General features: G+C 32.5%; 1 protein-coding gene across 17 annotated transcripts in view; it reads left to right on the forward strand.

Annotated features, from left to right (window-relative positions):
- LOC115223710 (collagen alpha-1(XXV) chain) overlaps nucleotides 1-27,426 on the forward strand; it is a 242,380-nt gene that overhangs the window by 182,817 nt on the left and 32,137 nt on the right. For 12 of the 17 annotated variants that reach the window (XM_036513374.1, XM_036513405.1, XM_029794403.2 and 9 more), the window contains 7 exons: nucleotides 795-902; nucleotides 4,618-4,689; nucleotides 18,953-19,042; nucleotides 19,979-19,999; nucleotides 20,361-20,390; nucleotides 22,631-22,672; nucleotides 23,628-23,660. In XM_036513374.1, coding sequence (XP_036369267.1) covers nucleotides 795-902; nucleotides 4,618-4,689; nucleotides 18,953-19,042; nucleotides 19,979-19,999; nucleotides 20,361-20,390; nucleotides 22,631-22,672; nucleotides 23,628-23,660 — 396 coding nt within the window. The remainder of the gene's footprint in view (nucleotides 1-794; nucleotides 903-4,617; nucleotides 4,690-18,952; nucleotides 19,043-19,978; nucleotides 20,000-20,360; nucleotides 20,391-22,630; nucleotides 22,673-23,627; nucleotides 23,661-27,426) is intronic. The other 5 variants (XM_036513421.1, XM_036513390.1, XM_036513385.1 and 2 more) reach the window with 3 other exon arrangements.

The following is a 27,426-nucleotide window of genomic DNA, read 5'->3' on the forward strand; positions in this document are numbered from 1 at the left end:
TTTATATTATCCAGCAGCCTTCTTTTTTTTTTCTAAATGACTATAAAATCTGCCCATTAAACTACTTTCCTTGATATGGCCATTAAAATAAAACATTTATCTTTGAAACAACTTTATATATTAACATAAGATTTGTCTTCTCAATCTTTATTCATATCTACATATTGTATTCAATAAAAATCTTATGTATCACTTACGCATATGTGACACAGCTATTCACTTGTTTAATGGCCTATAAAATTAACTTATTTACTCCTTTACTTTAAACTATTGAAATCTGAATTAACTTTTGCAATTTATTTACATGTAAAAACCATTATAAGACTATCAGTTATGACATTAATTATTGTAAAATCAGGACAAAATAGCAGTTCTTTAGCATGAGAAAAGTTTTTTTTAAAGAAAATTAGCTTCAAAATAAATTAAATACTATTAATCTTAGAAATCTTTATTATACATTTGTAATTAGAATATAAAAGTTGCCTATTAGAAATAATTTGTCTTTTTTATTTTAAATTTATTTAATTTCTTATACAATAAGTTGCTAAATTACTTTAGAATATTTTTTTCCTAATTATAAGTTATTTTTCATTATATACATCATTTTTCAAGCACTCCATGTTGTTTTGTAGGTTTCTAAAAAATATTTCTTTAATGATGTCAGTATTATATAAGATCACAAGACAGCTTCTAAATATAATTTCAAGGTTTTATTTTATTATACATTATGTATTCATTCTACATTTTTGATGAAATGATCTTGGAATTTTTTATGCAATCAACTAAATGTACAGGGGCGTCGAGGAGAAAAAGGTTACCTTGGGCCACCAGGTGAAATGGGTATAACTGGTGCTATTGGGAAAACTGGTGCAAAGGGTTCATTGGGACTTCCTGGACCTCAGGTATGAATATGATTTTTATTTTTTTAAATTGAAACTTTTAAAGTAATTTTTTTACACAGTTCATCATTTTTTTATCTGAAAATAGTTGTTCATAATCAGGGGAATATTATTTTTTAATATAGCAATAAGCAAAAGTAAAATTAATTGAAAAAGATTTTATAAATATACTAATTTCTTTACACTTCTCTTAATAAATATCTTTTTACATTGTGAGTGGTTATAATTTTATAAATTAATGAATGCCCTTAGGTTATTTGGGAAAAATGATAACACTCAAACCTCTTCAAGAATTGTTATTTAATAAATTTAGAACTTCCTTAGTTTGATGTGATACAATTTTTGAAGAGATGACTCCATATATTTTAGAGGCTTTAGAAATATAATTCATAATGTATGAGAAAATTAACTAATTATACAAACTTACTTTGTTATTACATTTTTCTTAGTTTTTTTCTATTGTCATTTAATGAATATATAATGATTTATATTTAAATGATATTTAAAATTATTTATATTCAATAATAACATTTATGAATTTATTTGTAATTCATCACTAAATAACAATGTGAAACAGTTTTTAGGATTTATTTAACTTTTTACTTATTGTATATGATGGCATATATTCCCTACTAATATTTTCTATATTTGTAGGGAATATTAAATGAATTGTTAGTATTTTTAAGCAGTTAATATTTACTTAAATATGTAACTGCAGTATGGTAGGAAAAAAAACTCAGACAAAATATGCAACAAGGATTTCAGGAAAAATCTTGTCAATAATAATACTGATGAAAATATACAAAACAAAAAGTAACAGAAAATATTTTACATCTCTATCTGTAACAAGATACAAACAGAGATGAAAATATGAGTATATCAGGAAACCAGGCATGGAGAAAAGTCATTTACAGTGGAAAATTCTATATTTTACACCAGAGAAAGCATTTTCTATGCAATGGCTGTTTTCATATTTATTCATAAACTCTGCTTTTCATAAACCTTTAACACCAGTATTCTATTTCTGCAATGCCCTGAGTTTCTTGTTCTAATCTCCTAGCCTCATTAGATACCATTTTGGTAGAAACACATTTCTCTGTATACTCAATTATCACCTGATTTTTTAAACTTCTCATGTTCTAGCTGATGTCAAGCTGGGCAACCTTTAGTACTTTTACAGAGTTTACTCAGTTACATTCATTCAGACTAAGTCTCCAGTTTGAACATACCTTTCATCCAGCAGCATCAGTGTTATGTAGACTATGGGCAGTCTTCCCTCCTTATTGAAAGATAGAAAACAAATAGACATAACACATATTATACAAGAGCAAAAATAGATACTGTTTACTTTTAATATTTGGATATTGAGCCAAAATATTCATCTCAGGATATCCACCTTCAGTTTCATAATAATTCTTTTTCTGTTTTTTTTTTAATTAAAGTACCTAAAACAATAATGATGATGATGATGACTAGATAATATTACAATATTATCAAGTTCAGATTAGTAGATGTACCTATAGTCTATGGCATCTAGGTAAACATTAGTTTGTCAGATATTTCAGCATTGCATATAAGATCCAAAGTTTGAGAAATTTTAGACTGAGAAAAAGTGGGTAATATATGCCATCAAATATGGTAACTGATTTTTATCTTCTTGTTCCTTAGAAAAATATTTTACATTCCTTATTTTGAATTTTAATAATATACCTCCATATTAATTTGTAAAACATCAAACACAACAAGTAATTATTCTTCATAATATTTACCTTTCATGTTTTACAATAATAAAAAACGAATGGCCTAAAATAATTTTAGTGCACATAACTCTACAAAGTCATAATGTAGGACAAAGGACGTCATAAATTTTATAACTTAATTTTTCTTGCACTGATTTGAGCCATTTATTTTTTTATATTCATATTTATGTACCATTTCTATTGCCACTATCATCATCATCAACATCATAACATCTGTTTTCCATGCCATTGTGTCATGCAGCATTGCAGCAATCTATTGTCCTTCATTACTTTTACTATGCATCCAGTTGATGACTAAGGACCAAGATGATTAGCTATTCATTGTGCTTGAGTAAACCCATCTGTCATAGTGAAAATAAGGTTCTAAAAGCATTATGTTTATGTCTGTGCACTCTATGAGCCTTACCCCTGCATCCAATCGGTCCCCATCAAGTCTCTCATTTCTTAACACCTATCCCTCCATCACTCTTCTAACTACAGCACTGTTCAGTAATTATAGGAGAGCAAAATCTGCACATATTTCATCTTCCTGTGTACTATCAATTACCTCCCATCTCACTAGAACCACTTTATTTTCTACTGATCACTCTTTCTGTGCTGCCAGTTACTTCAGCTTCCCTTCTGAGATACATTGTTGGACTGCCATACCTTAACACCCCTCATATCTCCTATCATTCTCAACACCTCATACCTGCTGTTGATGCACACAACCCACTGTTTCCCTATATTCACTATAGCCCACCCCATATGCTTCTCACATCCCTCTATATCAGTAGATCTCTCTCTCCTGATCAGCCACTGTAGGACACACTGTGACCCACCTTTTTCTCCTGTGTGATGTCCCAGTCATCATCGACAATGATGGACAAACATTACATTAACCCCCCTCTCTCTCTCTCGCTCTCATACACACACATTCACACTAACTCCCTATTTTCTGATCTATCTACAGGTTTCTTATACTGCTGCTCTCTGCCTTTGTACTGCCTCTCATCACCTCCTCCTTCCTGAATCCTTATTATTTTCACCTCCACCTCCTGCTGATATTTACCATCAACCACACTGCCAGACTTGTTCATTATTCACAACATTCATCCCCATATCTAACCATCTGTCATTCTCCTTTCACTTTTATGAACTCATTCACTCACACTTTGCCATCCTCTGTTTTCTCGCTTATACTCCTCTTCTTATACCTTGAAGATAGAATTTGACACATTTTTACCATTGTCTTTGTCTTCTTTCCAACTATTCCTACCCACCTTTTTAAAATGCAAGGTAGCCATGTATCTTCTCTATAACAAGATACCTGTGCTCATATCTCTATCATACCTGAGCTTTTCAAAAGCTGGCTTAAAACCACCTCCCTTTCTACTACAACCTCACCTAGTTGGGGCTCTTTTCCTTTATATCTTGTGAGTTACTTGGCAACCTCACTTGTGTTGAAGTCATGAAAAAGCATCCACTACACTCTATGAAGTGGTTAGTATTAGGAAGAGCATCCAACTATAGAAATCATGGCAAAGCAAACATTGGAGCTCAATGCAATCCTCTAACTCATTGGATCCTGTCAAACCATCCAACCCATACCAGCATGGAAGACAAATGTTAAAATGTTGTTGTTGATGATGATGACGAAGGTGATGAGGATATTTTCTTTCAAAGTTGAGAATTTAATTTGTGGAGGATTTTTTGTCATCGAAAATATCCTCACATATGTAGAGAAACTCAGAGTAGTGACAGAAGTGAATCATCACTTCTGAATAATTAAGTAAACTTTAGTACATGCTGTTGATACTTTTCCATCCATTTGTTTGTGTGTGTGTGCATGCATGTGTGTGTGTGTGTGCATGCATGTCTGTATGCGTGTGTGTGTGTGCGTGTGTGTGCGTGCGTGTATAAATCATTAATCTATATTATTAAATCACATTAACATTTTTTTACATTGTCTTCTACAGGGTCAGCCTGGTCCCCCAGGCATCCATGGTATAGATGGTTTGGATGGAAAGCCTGGAGAAGCTGGACCACCTGTGAGTGCTTTTCTTTGGGATATGCTATTGTAATTTTGAGGTAAACAATAGTATGATTTGCAATTCTGTGTTTTCTCATAAGAAAAAAATTCCCACTGTGAGAATATGAGTTTTGTAATTGATAGCATTTTAGTGGGAATTGCACTTTTCTTGAGCCTGAGAAATTGAATACTGAAATTATATCGATAGTATAGAATTTATCTGACCATTTGTTTATTCAGTAGATTTAGAAATGTTGTGGAACGATTCTATGCTCTGATGAGTACAATAAACATAGTGAAGACATTGTAAATTCTTTCATAATTCTATCAATACAGGCCATGTTTTACATTTGCAAATATATGTGTATTACAATTTAATAAATACAGCACTTGGTTTTACAAGTGGCATCTTATAATAGAAACATGGCCAGAACCCTAATGATTCAAATACATGATATAAAATTGCTTGAATTTTCAACTATGCAATTGTAAGAAAATAAATAAGAATAGAAAGTAATGATGAATATATAAATTTTCACTTTATAAGAGTAATCCTGATTAAACAATCCATGATTGTGTACAACTTTCAATACAGCATGAAATAAACAAAATCAAATGCATCCAGTTTCATACTAAAGCTATTTTTGTTCATTGCAAAGTTAAACATAGAAAAGATACAGAAACACTATGACTTGAAGGTACTGTCTGATTGAAAATCTGAGTAATAATCAATCTTAGAACTTAATTACCTGCACTATCTAATTTCTTTGGATAGAATTTGTCTCTCATCTTCATATTGCCTTTATAATTCTCTCTTCTGAAAGACAACTTTTTTTTTCATCACTAATATCTGTAAACATAAAATCATTGTCCTTTTTCTGAAAAGTAGTCAAATATGAAAGCAAGTTCAGTTGAATTTTTCTTCATTTCAAACAGTTATATAAGTTTTCAACATGTGTTCCTTTTCTGAAACTAGTTTGTGGTACAAAAACAATTCCCTGTTTTAATTTTTCCATTTGTCATTAATCTAGAAATAATATATGAGACACACCTATGTCATAGTCGTCACCATCATCATCATCACCATCATTATCATATTTTTTCCAACACTGTAGTCATTGTCTCTGTCATGAACAAGTCCTCTCTACTCTATACATTCATTATTTCCTATCACCATTGAATTTATAGCATAGACACAGTACCATGCCGCTAGAACTAGAGAGGTTGTTCATCAAAGTGCTAAAGAGTTTTCTCTATATTACATAATTCTTATATTGAGTTTCTACTCTCCTTGACATGACTCTCCATAGTGTTAGGAAGAGATTTCTCAAACTAGAGGCTCACAGTGGAAATCTAGTACCATTGAGAACAATAGTTATCTATGTCATGTGGAGGGAGGACCAATTATAGATACTACCAGGATTAAATAGTGACACTACTTTTCAAGAATCCTATAGAAGCCCTGAATAAAAGTTGACAGGTTTTTAATCAAGGTTCCTGCTCCTAAACAAATTGTCTTTGCTTTAGCTTGTTGAGTCCAGTTCTCTGTGCAATTATGACAGAACTCCTTTTATTGATACAGATCATCTGTGTTTAGTTTGGAGATCTGATAGTGTCTTTATAAATACTGGAGGGATGAAGGAACTAATAAATTACGTTAACCCATTTACTATTGTATTTTTGATACATAATAGTTTTAACACCTATTTGAGTGAGCCATAGTTGTTTCCTTCTCAATAATTTTCTGACAGTTTCCACAATTATAGGAATGTTAATAGTTAATCCAATCTATATACACAACAACTAACACTTAAACATCTCAGAAACAAAAATGCTAGTTGCTTTTCAATATCTTTCAGCTAATTTGATGAGCTAGCAGCTTTACTTTTTAAGTTACCATTTAAGAGACTTTGTTATTACTTCAGTTTAACTGTCATAACAGCCTTTGGACAAGAGTGTTCTATTGACAGTTTTCTATCATCCACTCAAGATTTCACCTATACCTTCTGCACTCATTATTGAATGAACAGCATATGAGATATTTTTTCTTATTTTTTTAGTAACAATTTGAGAGAAAATGAACTGTTACCTAAATCAATGTTGAAGATATAATAACTCTTACCAGATTTCCAGATATACAATATTTACCATTCTAATTTGAGTTATCTACTCATCAGAACTCTTCTTACAACTGAATGTAATCCAGCAAAAGAGCAAACTAATATTCATGGTAACCAACTAAATTCAAACAGAGAGCTTTTTATGGAAATTTTCCTGTTTTAATTACCCCAATAACATATTTCGAGTACTTATTCTCTTGCAGAATGACAGAAACAATCTTGACATATTTTGATTTGAAAATTTTGTGGAATTGATATAAATTATCAATTCCCTGATATTATGAATTATCTATTCTAGTATTCTGTTCTTCTTTGTTGATATATTTTATTTAGCAAACTGCATATATTAAAGAATTCATTTTTAATAATAATTCTATTTTTAAAGTTTTTAACCTTGTTTCCACAGATAGAAAAAGGAAAAGCACTATAAAAATAGGAATAACTCTTATAGTAGTAGGTTCATGATTAAATAAAATAGACAATTTAAAATAACATCTTGGTTAAGTAAAATGTCTAAGATTTTTTTGAAAAGTTGCTTTTTTCATATGCCCACAACCACTATGGCAGTTTCTGTAAATATTCATACAAACAGGTGGTAACATATATGTAAATATATTATGAATAAAGATACGATAAGGAATGTATATCACTTCCAATTCTTAGCTAAATGGTTTATATCAAGAAAGTATCCATTTTTAAACACTTAGTCAAACATTAAAATTGCAAATCCATTAAATTCATATTAGTAAGAAAAGAAAATGTTTAAAAATTTGCCATTAGTTGTAAACTTTTAACTCATCTCACATAAACATGCTGCAGGACTCTTATCTTCTGAACTTCATGGCACTTGAATTCAGCAGACTATCTCTGGCAGTTACTATGCTTCACTCCTATGCCACCCGATATAGCTAAGCTGAAAACTGAAATCTCTGTCTTATATGTCCATTTATATCCCTCAAAACCAAAGCCACAATTCCAAATCTTGTGAGTGATTCACACATAGCCACAGTGCTGGAAAAGAGCATGGCTTATAGCATCTTAAGTGAGTGTGCTATAAGGGGTTTATAGCTCCTAATGGCACACTCACTTTCAGTGCATGGACGACTATTTTATGTACCACTGCAACTCCTGTGAGACTTCTATCCAAAAAGTAAATGTACTTTTTTGCATCATATAACCTGCAAGTTCTCGCACTTTTCAAACTACAGCCAGACCAACCGCTCCCTTACTAAGATCTCTACTAACTTAGCAGAATCCTCCTATTCAACATTTCCCAACCAAGATGGCTCTATATGCAGTACTGCTATGTAGACAGTTTCCACATTTGCTACCTGATTTGCAGCTATCTCCACAATACATTTCTTGTTCATTCCACAAATCTCACCATCATAAATGCACTTTTCAAACCAACATGGCTACTGATTCCAAAAATACTTCTTTTGTTATTCTTCCTTCAACAGATTATAAAATATCCTGAAATAATAATAATTTACCAATTGATCCCTATAATGATATACATCTATCATGATCATTTATAGACAAAATTCCTTTCATTATTTTTTGTCTTTTATTTACACTTATCTGGCTTTATAAGAGTGCAATCAATACCAAAATGTCATCTTATTCAAAAGCGATTTTTTCATAGTGTGAATTTTTTATATACCATACTATAGTACTATTTTAAGGAAAATTCTGCAAACTGTACCTAAAATCACATTGAAAGTTAAATTGATTTAAAGTCATTCAAATTAATTTAAGATAAGCAATGTACTGTTTTAAGTTTTCAAATTTTTTAGGGACAGATACTTAGATACAAAATGGATAATACAAAACCACTGCTTTGGCTTTAAGAATTTCAAAAATTTAAACATGCATGCATTCAAAAAATTAAACATACATGCGCCCATTCCCTTTTCTTTCCAATACCACCCACATGCTCCCATTCCTTTTTCTTTCCAATACCAACCTCCTCACTGGAGTCACCCAAATAACCAGCACTTCTGCTATATTAATTTACTATGCAATATGCTCCTTTCGTAATTCCCTATAGACTAAACATTTGTCTTGATAATGATTCTTTTACTGCATGCTATTTCTCTTCTGCAAATCACTCCACCAAATATCTCTACATGTTCGGTATCACTCGATGCAGAAGTTCCCTAAACTCTCCTCAACAATGTGAACATGAACTTATTTTCAGTTTTCAAATATTCACTCTTTTTGTTTAACACCACATGCTTTAAACATTTGGCTTTAAACCTGAAATTTTACCAGTTTTTTATCATCTTATAGACACTTCACCAAACTCTCCAGACCTTTTATCAGTGGCATGTAATCATTACTAGTTTTTGTTTTTTGAGGATTTTTTTACTTTTCTTCCCTCCATGGTATTCATATATTCTCTTTCCTTTTCTCTCTTTTCCAAATTTTAGCTTAACACTTGCCTCCTCATTAAAAGATATTTCACACTACTACATAATCTTGTTATACACTTGCACATACATCAATAACAGCTTATATATTGTTTTTGCCATCCCATTTGCTTCACAAATATATTTTTCCTTACATGATTTTATGCCACCCACCTAATGATTATACACACACACGAAACACTCTACATGTGCACTATGCTTCCACACTTTGCATACCTCTATACACATACACAACACTAATACATACTTATATTTGCATTTACACAGCAACTCAGATAGCTGGTCCCTCTGTTGGGTCGACATTCGGCAGACTCTCTTTCTCCCATTCATTTTCTTTATTGAGCAACCTTTCATAGTGGCGTCTCCAAACCTCTCTCTTTGCAGCCTTGTTTAGTGCAAGTGAACCATCATCCATGCAGACACATTTCTCTCCTATGACATCACGATTCTCTCTCACACACTGTCTTGCAACACGAAATACCTCAAGTCTTTGGTCCTCACGGCGCAGAACATTGGCAAATTTTTTCTTATCTGCTTCCCCTCTGGCTAAATAGACCTGTCTCCTAGCTTCCCTTCTGGCAGTCTGATACAATTCCCTGCTACGACTGTCCCTCCAAGCCTGTTTCTTTTCTCTAATAGCCCTGTCAACAAAATTGTTCCACAACCACATTATTTTGGATCGAGAGGGGACTTTGCACCATCCACAGATCTGGTCAGTGGCCCTCAGCAGGTTGTCCCATAAAACCTCCAGTTGTCTTCTACATCATGTGAAGCTATATTCCCTTCTATTTCGTCAAAGGCTTCGAGTAATATATCTCTAAATCTCTCTCCATTCACAGGGTCTTTAAGCTTCCACACCCTTCTCCTCCATGCTCGTCATCTTCTGGGCATCCACTTAGCCCTGATCCTGAAGTCACTGAGTACCAGTCTATGCTGTGGGGTACATTCTTCACCTGGGAAGGGTTTGGCATTTATAAGCAGCCATCTTTCCCTTTTCTGGTGAGGATGTAGTCAATTTGGCTAGTGTGTCTGCCAGAACAGTAGGTGACTAGGCGACTGGCAGGTTTTCTGAAGTTAGTATTGCAAACCATAAGATCATTTGCATCACAGAACTCCAGCAGCCTGGTTCCCTCCTCATTGCGGGAACCAAAACCATAGCTTCCATGTACACCATGGAAGGCCCCTGTATGTTGTCCAACATGACCATTGAAGTCACCAGCCACAAAGAGATGGTCCCTGTCATTCACCAATGAGGTAGTCTGCAAGAGGGTGTCATAGAATCGGTCTTTAACCCTTAACACAAAAACCCCCTAATATAAACCCCTAACTCCAACTTCCACTCATAAATAATTTAATATTCAACTAGCTCTTCCTTTCTCGACTACCTATACACACACAGCCCCATTGCTAAAAATAACTCTACAGCCACTGACCTTAGCCAGGATGGACACAAGCAATTACTACCAAACTTCCTCCCCCAACAACTTTAGACTTTCTTTAAATTCCTTTCATTTCACTCTATTTTTTTACCCTGTCTTCCTCTACCTCCTCATCCTCTCTCTTATCTTCGCGGCTACCCCATACACAATTCTTAGACACCATACACATATACGCATTACTTTATCATATAGCCAATCCTTAAAATCCCCCCTATCTCACTCTATCCACCCCTCTTTCTATTTTTTTAAAATTTCTCTACTTTTACCAATTAACAGCCACCTCTGCTACCATTCTGTTATTGAACGTTGATATGTTCGCGTCTTTCTTTTGGGATGTCTACTATATAAGGACTTTAACCCACATGGATATACACAGAATTACACCAAAGGACTCATGCTTTGGTTTCTATAACTTTAGAAAGTTGAACTACAAACTTTTATGCCTTTTTTCTTCTTTCTTTCCATCTCCTTATTCTCTTACTCCCTTCCTCTATGTTATCATCTTATTGATATATACCATTCTCATTTTCCATACTTTTTCCCCAATTTGTCTCTGATGACAAATATTCAATACTCAAGGATATCCCAGAAACAGCTGTAAGATTTTTTTATTTCTTCCTGTAATAATATCATATATGACTTGAGATGTTTGCCTTGCCTTAATGTTTGATATCCTGTTTAACAATTATCTATCCACTGCATTAGAAATCTGCAATGGCTCCATAACTACCGTCTCAGTTATAACCTTGGAGTCCCAGTGGTCCACTTACTAGTGTAGCTAATCATTTAGCTCACCTGTGAACTAAAACCTCATACTTTGTATATATATATTATATATATATATATATACATATATATATATATATAGCTAATCCAAACATGAAAGCACAAAGAGAAAACACAACAATGTGAGGACGTGGAACAAGTATAGTGTTATTGGATGCTCAGGAAAGGAAAGAAAGAAGGAGGATTTAACGTTTCGAGCAGAGCTCTTTGTCAGAAACATAGAAAAAGAAAAGGTCCAAGGAATGGAAGACGGAGAAAGAAAATCGCCAACGATACACACACGGTCACATATATATATGTGTGTGTGTGTATGTGTGAAGATGTACCCAAAAGTAACCAGGAACATTCTCTATGGGAAAAGCCCATTGTAGTTCCGGTTTCCGCCACTAGAAGTCACTTGATGCAACCCTCAGGCATCAGTCTGACAACCAGCGTTGTGCGCTGAGGTCATACTGCTATGTGCTGTGTCTTTGTTTTGCAGTGCTTCTCCAACCATTGGTTTGCCGTGTCTCCGAAACATGTACTGAGAGTGATAAAGATCAAACATCCAGTCAACATCATGGTGTTTGGAGTGATCACTAGTAATGGTGACGTTATATCTCCATTCATCTTCCCACACGGCCTTGGACTCAATACAGAGGAATACATCAAGTGCCTGGATGAGGTAGTGCTGCCCTGGGTCAAGAGGGTGGCCTCTGGAAGACCCTATATCTGGCAACAGGTCTCCACACCATGCCACGCAAGCAGGAAAACCAGTCATGGCTGTCGGACAATTTCTGCAACAACAACGCCCTTAAAATCTGGCCACATAACTCCACAGACTGCAACCCTCTTGATTATTATGTATGTAACACCAAAGATGAACTGAAGGCAAGGATTATGGCAGAATTCAACAACTTAAATGAGAAGACCATCCAGAAGAGTTGTAGGAGATTCCAAAATTGTTTGGAGGCTATAGTTGAAGCCAATGGTGATTTTATTGAATAAATTTACTCTTTAATATTTCAAGATACTTTTATGTAATTTTGGTAAATACATCTTTTAAAATGAGGTGTCAGTATTATTTTCATTTTTGCATAATTTAGATGGCAATTTATTCACTGCACCCTGTGTGTGTGTGTGTATGTGTATATATATATATATAATATATATATATATATATATATATATATATATATATGCATGTATGTATTATATACCCTGACTACCTATATATATATATATGTATATATATATATGTGTGTGTATGTGTATATATATATATATATATACACACACACACGCATGTGTATTATGTGGATGATATTTTCAATCAAGATAGTATAACCGTATCTGATTCTTCAAGTACATCAATTCTGTGAATGTACATTTATTCACTAGATTCCTGACATTTAGCAATTGTTACTTCCATTGTGTTAACGCACCATTTTCTATCATTAATAAAACTGTTGACGTCTTTGACAATATCGGTATGCTATTATATGTATAATATACATACTTTTGGTGTATAGAATACTACCAGATTTTGACATTAAGTTTTTGAATGAAAATTATTTCTTGTACACTAAAAAATGCAGTGTGTGCACGTGTACACACACACACACACAATATATACTTACATGCATATATACATACATGCAGATATATATATATCATCATCATCATCGTTAACGTCCGTTTTAATCATGCTGGCATGAGTTGGGTTGTTCAACTGGTGTCTGGGAAGCCAGGAGGCTGCACCAGGCTCCAATCTGATCTGGCAGTGTTTCTACAGCTGGATGCCCTTCCTAATGCCAACTATTCCAACTACAATTTCCATTTGATTGTGGTTTGATTTGATTTTGATGTTAATGATGATGATGTACTTGATCCAAAGGTATTTTATGAGTGGGCTGGTTATGCAACACTGGTGTAGGCTACAGTTGTGATCTCACTTTATTTGCCAGGTCTTCTCAATCACAGCATATCTCTAGAGGTGCAGTAAATGTATTCAATAATATTTATTACACTAGAACTGCTTTTACTTCATATATATGTAACATTTATGACTGGATACAGACTTTATTTTATATACACATGAATTTTGAGTTCATCCACTATATATCAATTGGGTAAATGTCTTCCGTTACAGCCTCAGACTGACCAATGCCTTATAAGTGGAATTTTAACAGAAATTCTATGGAAGTCATTCATAAGAGAGTGTGTGTGTGCATGAATGTTTAAATTCCGTGTCTCAGGATGAAATCATTTGAGCAAAATTATGATGCAATGCTTTACATTCTTGTAAACAATGCATCCAGAATCTCTGCATGTTTAAAGAATAGTGGAGTAAAATATTACTTACTTGAAAAGACTTGCTGGATAAGACTTGCAGCAGGAAGGGTATCCAGCTATAAAGATAATTACCTAATCCATTGCCAGCACAAAGAATGCTATTAGTTACAAAAAGCTACCTTGCATGAAAGAAATACTTAACCCTAAAAGTAAGTTATCTCTTGAACACTTGAAAATAAGTCTGCTTTGAACAGATGTATGGTGTAACTTTCAAAGACCATAAAGTACTTTTTGAGCTATTTGGACCTAAAACCATCTCAGATCATTGTCGTATGCCTGGTCTAGAGATGCCCTTGGTCTTCTCAATTATTAATGTAATATTCTACATACTTGGTCACTTTTCTGATTCTTTGATACTGAATTTGAACTTGCATGTCTCCTTTGGTTTTGGTTGGGTAATACACTTCTATCATTTATGTAGACACACAGGCCTCTTCCTAAGTACTTGCTGGAAACTGTTCTTATATCAATATGATCATATTTATTAGTCATCTTATGTTCTTTAGCAGTATATTTTGAAGGATGACATTGTAAAATATATCTTGAAGCTTCTTTCTTCTTAGATCATTTACATTGCTTCTATTTTATTCTAATTTTCATTTTGTTCATAATTGAGTGGTAATATGGTTTCAGTTAAATTTAAGCCAAGCATGCCATATTTATAACTGTGTTATCTATATTCTCAAATATCTTAGTTTATTTTAGATATGGTTTAATAGTATCACCCCAAAGATTATATGTGTAAACTTGTGTTCTGTCTAATAAAACAATTTTGGTATTAGGCTTCATTTGTGATATGTTTATCTTGTTTCTTAGCAATGTGTTTGCCAAAAATCAACATTTACAAAGTTATCTTTAGTCTGATTTCAACTCTGTGTTAATGTCTCCATAGATTCATCAAAACAGTTTTAATTTGCAAACTGGAATTGATAATCGAAATCAACATTTCAATGCTTAATTTGTGGAAAAAATCTAAATCTTATTTAGGCCTAAAAATCCAGTTTTATTATGCCTCTCTTTGAAAAAAATTATAAATAAATTTTCTTATACTTCTGCTCAAATCATATTTCTGTTGCGTACTTATACTTTGATTCATGAAAAAAAATTCTTAAACTTCATGCAGATCAACTGTTTATCTATAAACCTTCACTAAACAAACTGCTGTTTTCTGATTTGTATTCTATTACTTTTCACTTATGAAGTTGAGTCTCATAATTTTTTTTATAAGAATCTTGCTTATTCACCAAAAAATACTTTAAAATGCAAGGTGTTATAATTATATGGGGATTTTTATTTTACTTAGAATCCTTTGAATTCAATATCATTAAATGGTATACTTATTTTTAAATATTGTTCTTGTTATTTTAATACATTCAGAAAAGCTTATTTTACAATCTAATTTAGAACTCAGTAACAGTAGTCTCTCTTCGTGGCAAGGTGACTATAAATATTGGTCTATTTTAGTGGCAAGATAACTATAAAATACCCTTTGTTACAGTACAAAAAAATCATTGATAATTTCTTAATTCAGGTCCTTTCATTAATTCAGTATTTAAGAATTCAATTATTGCTTTAAAATTGCAACTGTAAAAAGATTATGATAATTTTCATAAAATATTTTCCTTTTTTTTTCTTTTGGATAAAACTAATATTAATCCCTTTACATTTAAAAATACACTAAAGGAAGTTATTGTGAATATTAATACTATTACTTATTAACTTGATTTTTATTATTCTCTTTACGCTTTACCCAGATTCTAAAATTTAGTGAGATAACAAATAATTAATATAGAAAAATAATCGCTTATAAAATTAGACTAACACAAACAAAACTCTGTAACTCCCCCTTTTTCTTATTAACAGGTAATCAAATTTCTACAGGATGACCAGCTGTTGCCTTGCCACAGGTATGAATCTTAGTACTAGAGATAAGTGTATAGTAACAACTAAGATGAATTCTAAGTTGACCCTGGTGTACCTCAAATTTTACGGAAATATGAAATGTTAGGAGTATGTTCAATACATTACATCCGCTGTTCTTTGAGATTAATATAAACTTATATAGACTGGGAAGATGTTTATACAGTTAAAAAATACTAATTGAAATGAAATATGTAACAACCGAAATTCTTGCAAGAATATGTTCAATCTTAATTTACAGTATTTTATAAAACAGAAATTATGATTTTTTTTTTTTCAATTACAAGAATTTGTCATAGATTATTTAATATTTGCATATGACTCTGAAATCTTGGCATCTTACACATTCATTACCCAATTCAAATTTGCTTTTGCTTTTAGTTTTATTTATTTTTAGTTTTGCTCACTTTTATTGCAATATTGATGACAGAACATTTTACTTTATATTTAGTTTATTGTTGGATGTTTTATGTCTTTATCTGACTGTTTCCATCACTTGACTTATAATTTTTAAACCATTCCAGTTTTGCCACATCAGAATTTATTTCTCATTTAAATAATTGCATGTGTAACTATTTTAAAGAGAAAACAGGCACTTTTACCAATTATCACATAGATCTTTTCTCAACACTAAACTGAAATACTTAAAAAATCTTGATTTGAGAGATCATTGAGTTTTGAGAGATAACAGCATATCTTATCCAAAATATGTTCATTACATGCAATTTGCAAATTTAATTACATGCAAAAAAATATAAAATTCAATTACTTGCATAAACTAATCATCAGTTATTAATAGCTACATCCAATTTCAGTTAAAAATAAACTATAAAAAAAACATTGTTTTACAAAACATTTTCATCACCATCGTTTTTGTCATCATTTTACAGTCATTTGTCCATGCAGGCATATAGATTCAAAGGTTTGTCACTTAGTGTCGTCTGCATGCTTTTGTGTGTGCACACATATACACAAAGCAACACTTATGTCTTACTGTGTGAACTTAATGCATTTCATTGTACCACCAGAACTAGAGAAATTGTCCCATATGGGGGAAATAAAGAGTTTCTTCTAGTTTATCAGCTCCTGCTCAGAGTTACTACCTGCCTAGATATGCAACCTGCAATATGACTTTCAGAATCCATATTGTGCTCGTATATTCCACTTTGGCACAGTTTCCACAACGGAGATCTTCTCTCACCAATCACTTTGTGCAGTACTTTTGATGCATTTTATTATTATGTGTAGGCACTAAAGATATCATCCTTGTAATGAGTTCTATTTGGAGTTATTGCTCTCCTTGACAGGTATCCTACAATACCACTTATGTCAATATCTTGCTTCTATGTTCCATTTTTCAGGTATAGTTACTATAACTGGATGCCCTACATATTACTAATTACTTTACAATGTGTTAGATTCTCCCTTGAAGGAGGATTAAAACACACTCTTTCTCCTACATCAGTTCTTATTTGGAGTTGTTTTTCAACTATTATCTTCTTAAACAAGTAGCCTGTGATGCAACTTGAAAAGCCTTGTGTGTGTATGTGTGTGTGTGTGTGTGAGTGCATGTGAGTGTGTGTAAGCATGATGTAAACAGTTCAACTCAGTTCTACTGCAACATTACTTAAATTTTTGGTGTAAATTTCATCATCATCATCACACATCAGCTCTCTTCTATGCTAGCATGGGTTTGACAGCATCGAACATCTCACCACCCCTACCATGGTCTTTTGCCACACCATTTACCACAGTTCTTCAACCAGTAGCACATCCTACTAAGGAAAAGTCAACCAACTCTTTTGTTGTGTATATTGTTTTTATAGGTTCCTTGTAGGATTATATGGCTGGACTGTGTTTCTATCACCAACTACATTATAGCATGGACTGGGTACATTGTGGAGATGAAGCCACATGCAAAAGGTCTAAAGAGCTCCCTCTCCCTTACACTGTCTACATTTTTACCTTCCTTTTTTGTGTGGATTGGAGGGAGAGTTAAGCAAATAAGTGGTCAGTATCAATAAACATAGAAGGTGGGGAGTTTAGGCAATCAGGATCAGTGGAGTTCCATTGACCAATAAGTGCTTTTGTCATTGGCTGCAAAACGATTCATATTTAATGTTAAATTGTCCTTCTTAGAAACAATATTATTTAGAATACATATATAATACATATACATATATAATTCATAAACAGGATTTATTCACTTTACAACTGTCTACACACAAAGAGTTTCTTGACTTTGATTTTGTATGTTTAAAAGAGAAATGGCCAACATAAATGACATGTTGGCCATATTTTAAATTAAATCAAATTTAAAATTGGGTCAGATTTAAAACTAAATCGTTCTTCTTAGAAACATAGTAATAAAAAGTGGGAATAGTACATAGTTAATAATAAATGAATAAATATGGAATCTTAGTTTTATTGCATCAGAGGTATCCTCTGCTAGCATCAGAGGTATCCTCTGCTAACATCAGAGGTATCCACTGAAGCTTTCTCAACTTATGTGTTTCAATGAAAAAAGACCTGCATTATGTGTAGAAAAGTAGAGTTACTGTAAATGTTCTTTCTGTTTACCAATACCAAATTTTGTATATGAAGTGCTTTTATTCTTTTGCTTAAATTGTCTACAAAAGTTATATTGATAAAGAAATTGTCTCAAATTTAATATTGTTTGTAAATGTACAAGGATTATTATATGCTATTTATGATGTTCACACTAAATATGTTTAGAAAAATTGTATTAAAAACTTTTTTTTTTAAAAATTCGTAATGAATATGAAGAGAAAGATACAAGGAAAATTGAATGAAATGTCTTTCATTCTAAATTGTGAAGACAATAAACATCCTTAACATCTTCGCTCGTGTAAACTGAGTGAAAGCTACAAAACAAAAGACACTTGCACACATACACCTACATACACAAATGAGTGTATACAAAACTATTACTTATATAATGATACCAGGTAATTTTAAAGCAATTAAATGAGTAGTGTCTTTCAGGCTTTTCTAAAATCATTAGCAACACTGAAAATTAAAACTGGGTTAGGTCTTACCTTACCAAGGACTGCCTGGCCTACAGTATATGAACATGCATAAAAGCATGTATATATTATGTCATATTATCAAATGTACTTTTTTACAGTGATATAACATAACAAAAAATAACCTCTGTAATTGTTATCAGTGACTTAAAAATTGTCTAATACTGCTACATCTACATTGTACATATTATTCTACATTTATAGGGACCGCCAGGCTTGAAGGGAGAACCAGGTGAACAAGGATTAAGAGGAATAGCTGGACCAATTGGCCCTCCTGGATTACCTGGACCCCCTGTAAGTAAAATCATTGTTAGACTTGCATATCTTTTTTTTTATTATTGCAGAAGGCAGTAAATTTTGAGAGAGAGAGATTATAATTCTTCATTAAACTGATGCCAATACATTATTGGTACTTTATTAAGCCCAGGGATAAGGGAATTAATCAACTCTAGGATTTAATCTCAGAATATAAAAGGATGTAGAGATGCTAGTCAAGATATTTTGTCTGGTATGCTATGATTTCTGCCAAATTTAACAAGTTTTATATGGTCAACAAAAACAGAATGTGTCCTTTTTTTGAACATTTATGTTTGTGTGAGAGGAGAAGGGGTGCATTTAGTATAGTGTGATACATGATCAGTTTCTACTGTTGTTTGCATTTCCCCTGTAAAGAATGTATGAAAAAGAATTATGTATTACCGTAAATTCTCAAGTATAATCCGCATTTTTTTCCCAAAATTTAAAGGTCAAAATCCCTAGTGCATATTATATACGAGGTTAAAAATGAAAAATATTTTCTAAGCAATGTCCGAGTCTATATTTGCTGTTCAGCAATATTTATTCAGACACATTTTGTGATGTCGGGTGTGAAAATACCTTAAGCTAAGCTTGAAAGCAATGAAGTCATAAAAAAATCATCCATAACTTGCAGTAAGCAACATTTATTAAAATAAAATTATTCAGAACACAGAATAACATATAACAAATACAATTTGCAAACATATTTACATTCCCATTGTATTACACATGCACAGAAGTGTTTGTTCGACTAGGTGCTGCTGGCTTAATTATGCATGACTCAGTCTATACTCGAGGATTTACGGTATTTTGTTATTAAACTTAAATCTTGAAAGATTTAAATTAAAATATTACAAACAAATAATGTTTCTCTCATATACACATCCACACACAAATATCTCTGTCAATAAGTTTTCTATTTACATCTTAAAGCTTGCATTAGGCAGTGTTGAGGTTTGTTCTTTTACCTACTATTTGAGTAATGCTTCTTTCTGTCTCAAATATATATATTGTAAATAATTATATATTGTTTACTGATTATGTATGTATTTTGATTTTATTTATTTTATTGCATGATTCATTTTAAAAATGAAATTTGTTGTAATGGTTTCGTCTGATATCCTATATTTTACCTGACAAAATTTACTATACCAATGTTTGTTTTAATTGATTGAATTTAGTATTGTCATCGTTGATTTTTAATTCTGAATTATCCATTTTGTAAATAAAATTATATTTCTTTTAAGCTTGATCAATTTATCAGTGTTCTCTCTTATGCAGTAGTCAGACATTTTTTCTTTTTTCTTTTTTACAGTTGAATCATGCCAGAATAACAACTGCGAAGGTAGGAGTTGAGGGATAAATTTGGGGAAATACAAATACAATTTTAAAAGAAAATGCATTATCAAAAGCTATTTTCAAAATCAAAAGGCACTAAGACAGCTTCATAATTTCAATGAATGATACTTATTCCTAAGTTATGCATATGTCAAACAACATGAAGTAAAAATTATAATAGACTTATCAATTTGGCTCAGAGCCATATACATATATATATATATATATATATGTGTATATATATGTATATATATATATGTATATATATATATATGTATATATATATATGTATATATATATGTGTATATATATATATATATATATATATTATATATATATATATATATATATTATATATATATATATATATATATATAAATATATACATGAGAGTATCTATCTATCTATCTATATGGGGAATTTCAACTGTGTTTTGTGGTCTGCTACCACAACAGCTCCTTTATAGGATCTAGTTAGCTCAAGACATCATCAGGAGGAACTACGTCCGGTTTCGGCCCCTACTCTTCTACCGTTTTGATGTGGCGCCCCCCCCCCTTTCAGAGGTGTCTTCAGCTCTGGTGTTGGGTGCATGTCTTCTTTCTTCTGTTCCCTGGCCTCTTCGATGTAGTGTCAACAAGTGTCAGTGGGATACAGAATGAGAAAAAAAATCCAAGGCTGTGAATAGTTTTCAGAACATTTATAAAGAGATGGTCTTACAGCTGTTTCCAGGATATTTTATATATCCCTTCATCAGAGATGGTGTAAGAAAATGTTTAAGTAATAGTTAATATAGAGAAGATATGAAATACAGTGTGAAGTAGAGGAATAAAAACAGATGTGAGATACGTAAAGATATTGTATCTGCAGTTCCATTATTTAAGCAGAATGGTGTATATATAAGTTTCTTATACATATATATATACATCTCTCTATATATATATGTATATGGAATCTGACATCCTAGAGGAGAGATGAAATTTGGAGTGAACTCAAGGACCTGCAAGGCAAATGTTGGCATGGGAAAGATGTACAAACTGCCGGTTTGTTCACCTGAGATCCTGCCAAAACTTCAGGGTCCTTAAGGAGAAATACTTCCTTAAGGAAAGGCACCGATTGCTTCCAAAGAAAAAGTATACAAATGCAGTACACACCTCAGATGTTATGCACAAGGCAGCAGCTAAACATTATTATTACATTATTACTACACAAGGCAGCGGCTAAACATTATTACTAACTACACTTCTTAAATTTGAATCTCTTCATCCATACATTTCTATACATACATACTTTTTTGAATGCCCATTACTCCGATTATTCTACATTTTTACGGTTACACTTTCTCCATGACCGTATATAAATTTGTTTTTCCATAACATATTTGTAGTGGCTTCTGCCACTGGATTTGGTTAAAAAGAGACGCTGAGCAATGGCTAGAAGAATATTCAGTAAAGCCTAATAACCAGTTGATCTAGCAGGTGGGGCTTCATTTCAGTGAGTGGGGCCAGTGTGCAATGATGCCATCAATAGGAAAGCCCTGAAACTGCATGCATACTCTCCTGATGACCCCATAAACTTGTTAGCATCCAGTATGCAGAGCTTTCAAGTGGTAGTACTTGCATCTGCAAGTTGTTTGCAACAAATAAATAAATATAGGTGTGGCTGTGTGATAAGTAGTGTGCTTACCAACCACATGGCTCAGGGTTCAATCCCAGTGTGTAGCGCTTTGGCCAAGTGTCTTCTACTATAGCCTCGGGTTGACCAAAATCTTGTAAGTGAATTTGGTAGACGGAAACTAAAAGAAGCCCATCATTTATATGTGTGTGCGTGTGTATATGTTTGTGTGTCTGTGTTTGTCCCCCCTACCACTACCACCATCGCTTGACATCCGATGTTGGTGTGTTTACGTCTCTGTAAATTAGCGGTTCGACAAAAGAGACCCATAGAATATGTTCTAGGCTTACAAAGAATAAGTTCTGGGATTTATTTGTTTGACTAAAAGCGGTACTCCAGCATGGCCACAGTCAAATGACTGAAACAAATAAAAGAATAAAAGAATGTATATATATATACACACACACAGAATGCTCAACACCACATTGTTGTATGCATACACACATACATATATACACACACACACACACACACACTCATATATATAAGAAATAAGAATAAAATATATAATATATAACAAAAAATAGAATAAGCTATTTAAATGACATAAACATAATATGTTTTTTGTTTCTTCAGGGTGAGACTGGTGTTATTGAAGGTGGTGGCAGTGGTGAAGGGGTAAGTGTATAAAAATCTTAAAGTACAGATTTCATATCCTTTTTTTAAAATGTTTTTCTTTAATACTTCTAATTGAAAAGAAAATATTATAGGATGTCAGGTACTTTTCATTTTAATTTTTTTTCTTCTTTCAAATAAAGTCAGTATTATACAATGAATGACAAATATAGCTAATTTATATCATTCTTTCATTTTCTATAAAAATTTCATCCTTTCCTTTTTTTCCTTTTGTGGTTGTGACAACTGTTAATCAAAGAAGAGAAAACAGATTTTTTTATCAATCATTCTCTTAATCACATTTGATAGCCAATAGACATTGCAGCTTATATGCAAAAGCTGACTGAACATTTTTGAGATTCTAAACATGAAAATTAATTTTATAGATTCTCTTAACTCCACTTTCCCAAATGCTTTGCATTAATTGTTTTCATATTTAGTCTAATTCATATTCCTATGTAAGTAAACCAAGTAGAAAACATATTTTGAAATATTAAGGATTCAATCACTGTGTCATTGCTACAGCAGCTTTAAAAGTGTCACTTCAAATAACTCATAAAGCATTCATGTACTCATTTAACTAATTATAGATATTATAACCAATATTCCTTTTCAATACTAACAATAAGATTTTAAATCACTTTTATATCCTTATATATATCCAGATTTCTTAAAAATCTATAACAGATAATCAAACTTAGAAAAAGAGGGTTAAAATTAAAAGCTCCATAAATAGAAAAATGTGGTGATTTTTCTATTCAATACCTAACATGATTAAGGGTAAACCATTAACAGTAGAAGAGTTATGAGCTCTTTGTGATTTAAATGTCAATATGATCACCTGATTGGAAAGAAAAACTGATATGAGGCAAAATGCATTATTTTGTCTTAAAAATATATTTCATGAAAGCATGCACTATAGTCTTATTAAAACATATATAAACATTCTATTCTATAGATACCAGGTCCAACCGGTCCTCCCGGCCCTTCGGTAAGATATCATTTAGCTCATTTAAAATTTTAGTTAATGTGTGGTTTTTTTTTTTTTTTGGTTTTCTTTTTTTTTTTACCTCTAAGTGTTAATAGCTAGAGTAATATAACTTCACCCAATTTGAGCCCCCAAAAGTAATTCATATTATCCTAATTTGAAAGATTGAACTAGACTAAGGTTAATGATGTCAAAAGCAGATAATTCCTTAAGTTAAGCCCATTTCTATTTCATTGATAGAAGAAATAAATTTGAGCATTTCATTAATATCAATTAAAAGTTTACTTTTAAAATATCCATGTAAAATGTTTCCATTTATTGAATTTGATAAACTAAACCAATTATAGTAAATAAGGAAATTTACTAACTCTATATTATGTTGATAGTGTCTTTAGAACATAAAATAAATAGTTATTCTATATAAAATGTTAGAGAAAATCAAGTGCAAAATAAAGATCCAAGAAATAAATTGTTTTTGAAACTAAACTGAAAGCACTGATATTATTTACCAGAACAAGGTACACAATTATGATAAAATAAGTAGCATCCAGGGAAACTAGTGATGGTTTGTGGCAAATAGTGAGTACAAACAGTTGGAAGTTTAAATAATTGGTAGACAAGAACCTTCATGCAGAGAAATGTTTTCTGATGTCAAAGAGTTGCTCAAAAAATGATTCACTAGCCAACAGCTGGACTTGTTTCATTTAGAGATTTGCAAGTGATGTAGTGAATAAGGTTGGTGAAAGTACAAAGTGGTTTGCAACTTACAATTGGGATTGAGAACTGGTTATATACTGATTGTGATGAACTGACAAATGTAATATACAAAGTAGAAGCATTTGAAGGTACTGGAAGAAGAAAACTTCTGACCAATAAGGTCTTGCAAGTTTTTTGTCTCTTTTGAAAAAGAGGCAGAAAGGTTTGGGAAAGATGAAGCAGTTTGAGAGTCAAAGGAAAGAAAATGGAAGTTGTAGATAATATTCTGCTAATGTAACAGAGTTAACAAGTGTAAGTCAGAACAGGGAACCTTGTTTGTGGATATCTTCATGTGGAGCAAAAATTATATGGCTTTTTCATATGGAGCAAAAATGATATGGCTTTGTCAGAGAGAGGCTTGGATTTATTGGAACACAGTTATGGTACATGGAATGAGAATAAGGAAAATTTGAAGCAAAAGTGCAAGTCATCATCATCATCATTTAACATCTGTCTTCCATGCTGGCATGGGTTGGACAGTTTGACAGGAGCTGGCAATCCACAGGACTGCACCAAGTCGCACTGTCTGTTTTGACATGGTTTTTACAGCTGGATGCCCTTTCTAACACCAACCACTTTACAGAATAGATTGGGTGCTTTTTACATGGCACTAGCAAGGTCTGTTTTGGCATGGTTTTCATGGCTGGATGCCCTTCCTAGTACCAACCATTTCACAATGGACTGGGTGCTTTTTGCATAACACCAGCACTGGAGACTTGCATGACAAAGATTGTTTAAGGGGGTGGGTGGTATTGAGAGAGGTGACTTTGCATCAGTTATAAGAGGTTAATGTATGATAAAGACAGAAACGGATGTCTTGTTGTAGAGGAAATACATGGCCATCACAGTCAGAAGGAGGAAGTAGGAGAGAGAGAGAGATTGTAGCAATATGTGGCAAGGTACAGGAATGAAAATATAAATGGGATGGCAGAGCATTGCTGAGGATGCATGACTACAAAGAGGGTGAGGGGAATGCAGTGACTGGTGAAACCTGTGTATATAGAGATATTGAGCAGGGACAAAAGATTAGCAATGATATGATTGGAAGGACAGGGTTGGGCTGCAGGAATGGAGACGAGATAAGCATAGTGCATGAGAAAAAGGAAATGTGTGGAAGAGGAGATGTAGTTGGGTTTGTTGGTGTCTGAAAGATTTAATGTTACTTGTTGGTAAAACACACAGCACTTCCAGAACTCAGTTTTGCTGAGGTGAGCAGGTTGTCTCAAGAACCTCATATTATCAGACATCTCAAAAAATATAAGCGTTATCAATTGTGATGGAGATGTTGATAATTGTGACAGAAGTGTTGGAGATAATAGAGATAATTTGCAGATCGGGATGAGAGGCATTGATGTAAGAGAAGGTAGTGAGAAAATTTCTAGAGTGAGCTCATATAATTCCAGCATAGGTTTGATGGATTAGGAAAATATCCAGGCCTTAGTATTGCTCATAAAGGAAGAAAAACAATTCAGTATAAGGAGGAGTTCGACTAAGCAGAATTTGGGGAATGCTAGATTAAGCTAAGTCACAGAAGTTGAAGAAGTGTTCAAGGCCTAAGATTCTGTCATTGTGGATAATAATAGTGTACAGGGATTTCACAGCTATGTCGAATAGGAGTTGCAAAGGTCCAAGATAGAAGAGAAGAAAAGTTAAAGGCATTGTTAGCTCCTTTGATATGGAAAAACAGCAGTAACAAAGGGTGACCTGAATTTAACAAAGTAATTGTAAAGGAGTTCAGTATAGCAGCTACAGGCAGAGATAATGGAGTGATTGAAATAGAAAGGTTTATATATCTTGAGTTAAGGAAGTGTTAGGTGATTGCAGAGCATGTTAAGAGTGAATTATGGTGTGGGATAAAGATTTTCGATTTTGGAGTATGTTACATCAGTAAAATTTGGTGTTACAGAGCTGCCAAACGGCTTCATTTTGGTGTCTGCCAAATACCATCTTTAGTTCAATCACTTAATGGCTTTTACTGAAGTGTGTGTAGTGCACAAACAATTATATTAAAGTATTGGAGATGTTTTTTAAAGTTAAATAGACCAAATCATGACAACTCTTTTGAATAAACAAATTACTGGAGTTTGAGATTGCCCCAAGCTTAGTGTCCTCCATGTTGAGCTATGCTGTTTGAGCTTGGTGAAGTCACTAGTGTCTCAGGATTTGTATACTATGCCACAACCATAAACGAAATGAATATAATATCAATAAATGACACTGTTTATGTCAATAAAAACAAAAAAGATAGAAAAATATCATGCAATATCTACAGTTAACTTCAGAACTATAAGAATATTAATAGAAATGCTATCGATAGAAGATAGCGAGAGAAGTCAAATATTCAGTATTAATTTAAGTAAAAAAGGGCATGGAAGGTTATTCATGATATGTATACTTTTCTGAATGTTAGTATGATCACAGAATTAGTTTGAACATAAAGCTTGTAATCCTATCCTTAAACAGCCAATATTGCATCAAGATAGCTTCTAAATATGGAATGGTGCATCCTATATGTTTGACTATAGCTAGAAATACAAACTATCTTGTTTTATTTACAAAACCATATTAGTAACTTGCTGCCTTTTCTATCATCATGTAATGTTTACTTTTCATTTGATTTAATATTGCTATGACTGCTTGTTCTTTAAAATCTATTGATTTCATCTTAGCCTTATTTAAAATATTACATACCACTTGTCAATCTATCTTTTTATTAAATGATTCTCTTGTTACCTACAAGAAATGGCATGCACTAACATTCTTTTCTCAACCTGTATTATTGTGGAACACTCTTTCTACACATCTCTCACCAATAAATAATATAGAGAAATTTAGATAAGTATTAGTTGCATGATGTTAATTCAGCCTTCTACATTTTTATTTTAATAAAGTCATTACAGGCAATATTTTTCTTTCTTTTTCTTTTTTTTTTTCCTTTTCTTTGAAATAAGCTTTCATGACATAAATGAATAAACAATAAAGGAGCCACCTTGCATGATTTATGCAGAAAAGG

The sequence above is a fragment of the Octopus sinensis genome, linkage group LG2 (assembly GCF_006345805.1).
Source record: "Octopus sinensis linkage group LG2, ASM634580v1, whole genome shotgun sequence".
NCBI classification, from domain to species: domain Eukaryota; kingdom Metazoa; phylum Mollusca; class Cephalopoda; order Octopoda; family Octopodidae; genus Octopus; species Octopus sinensis.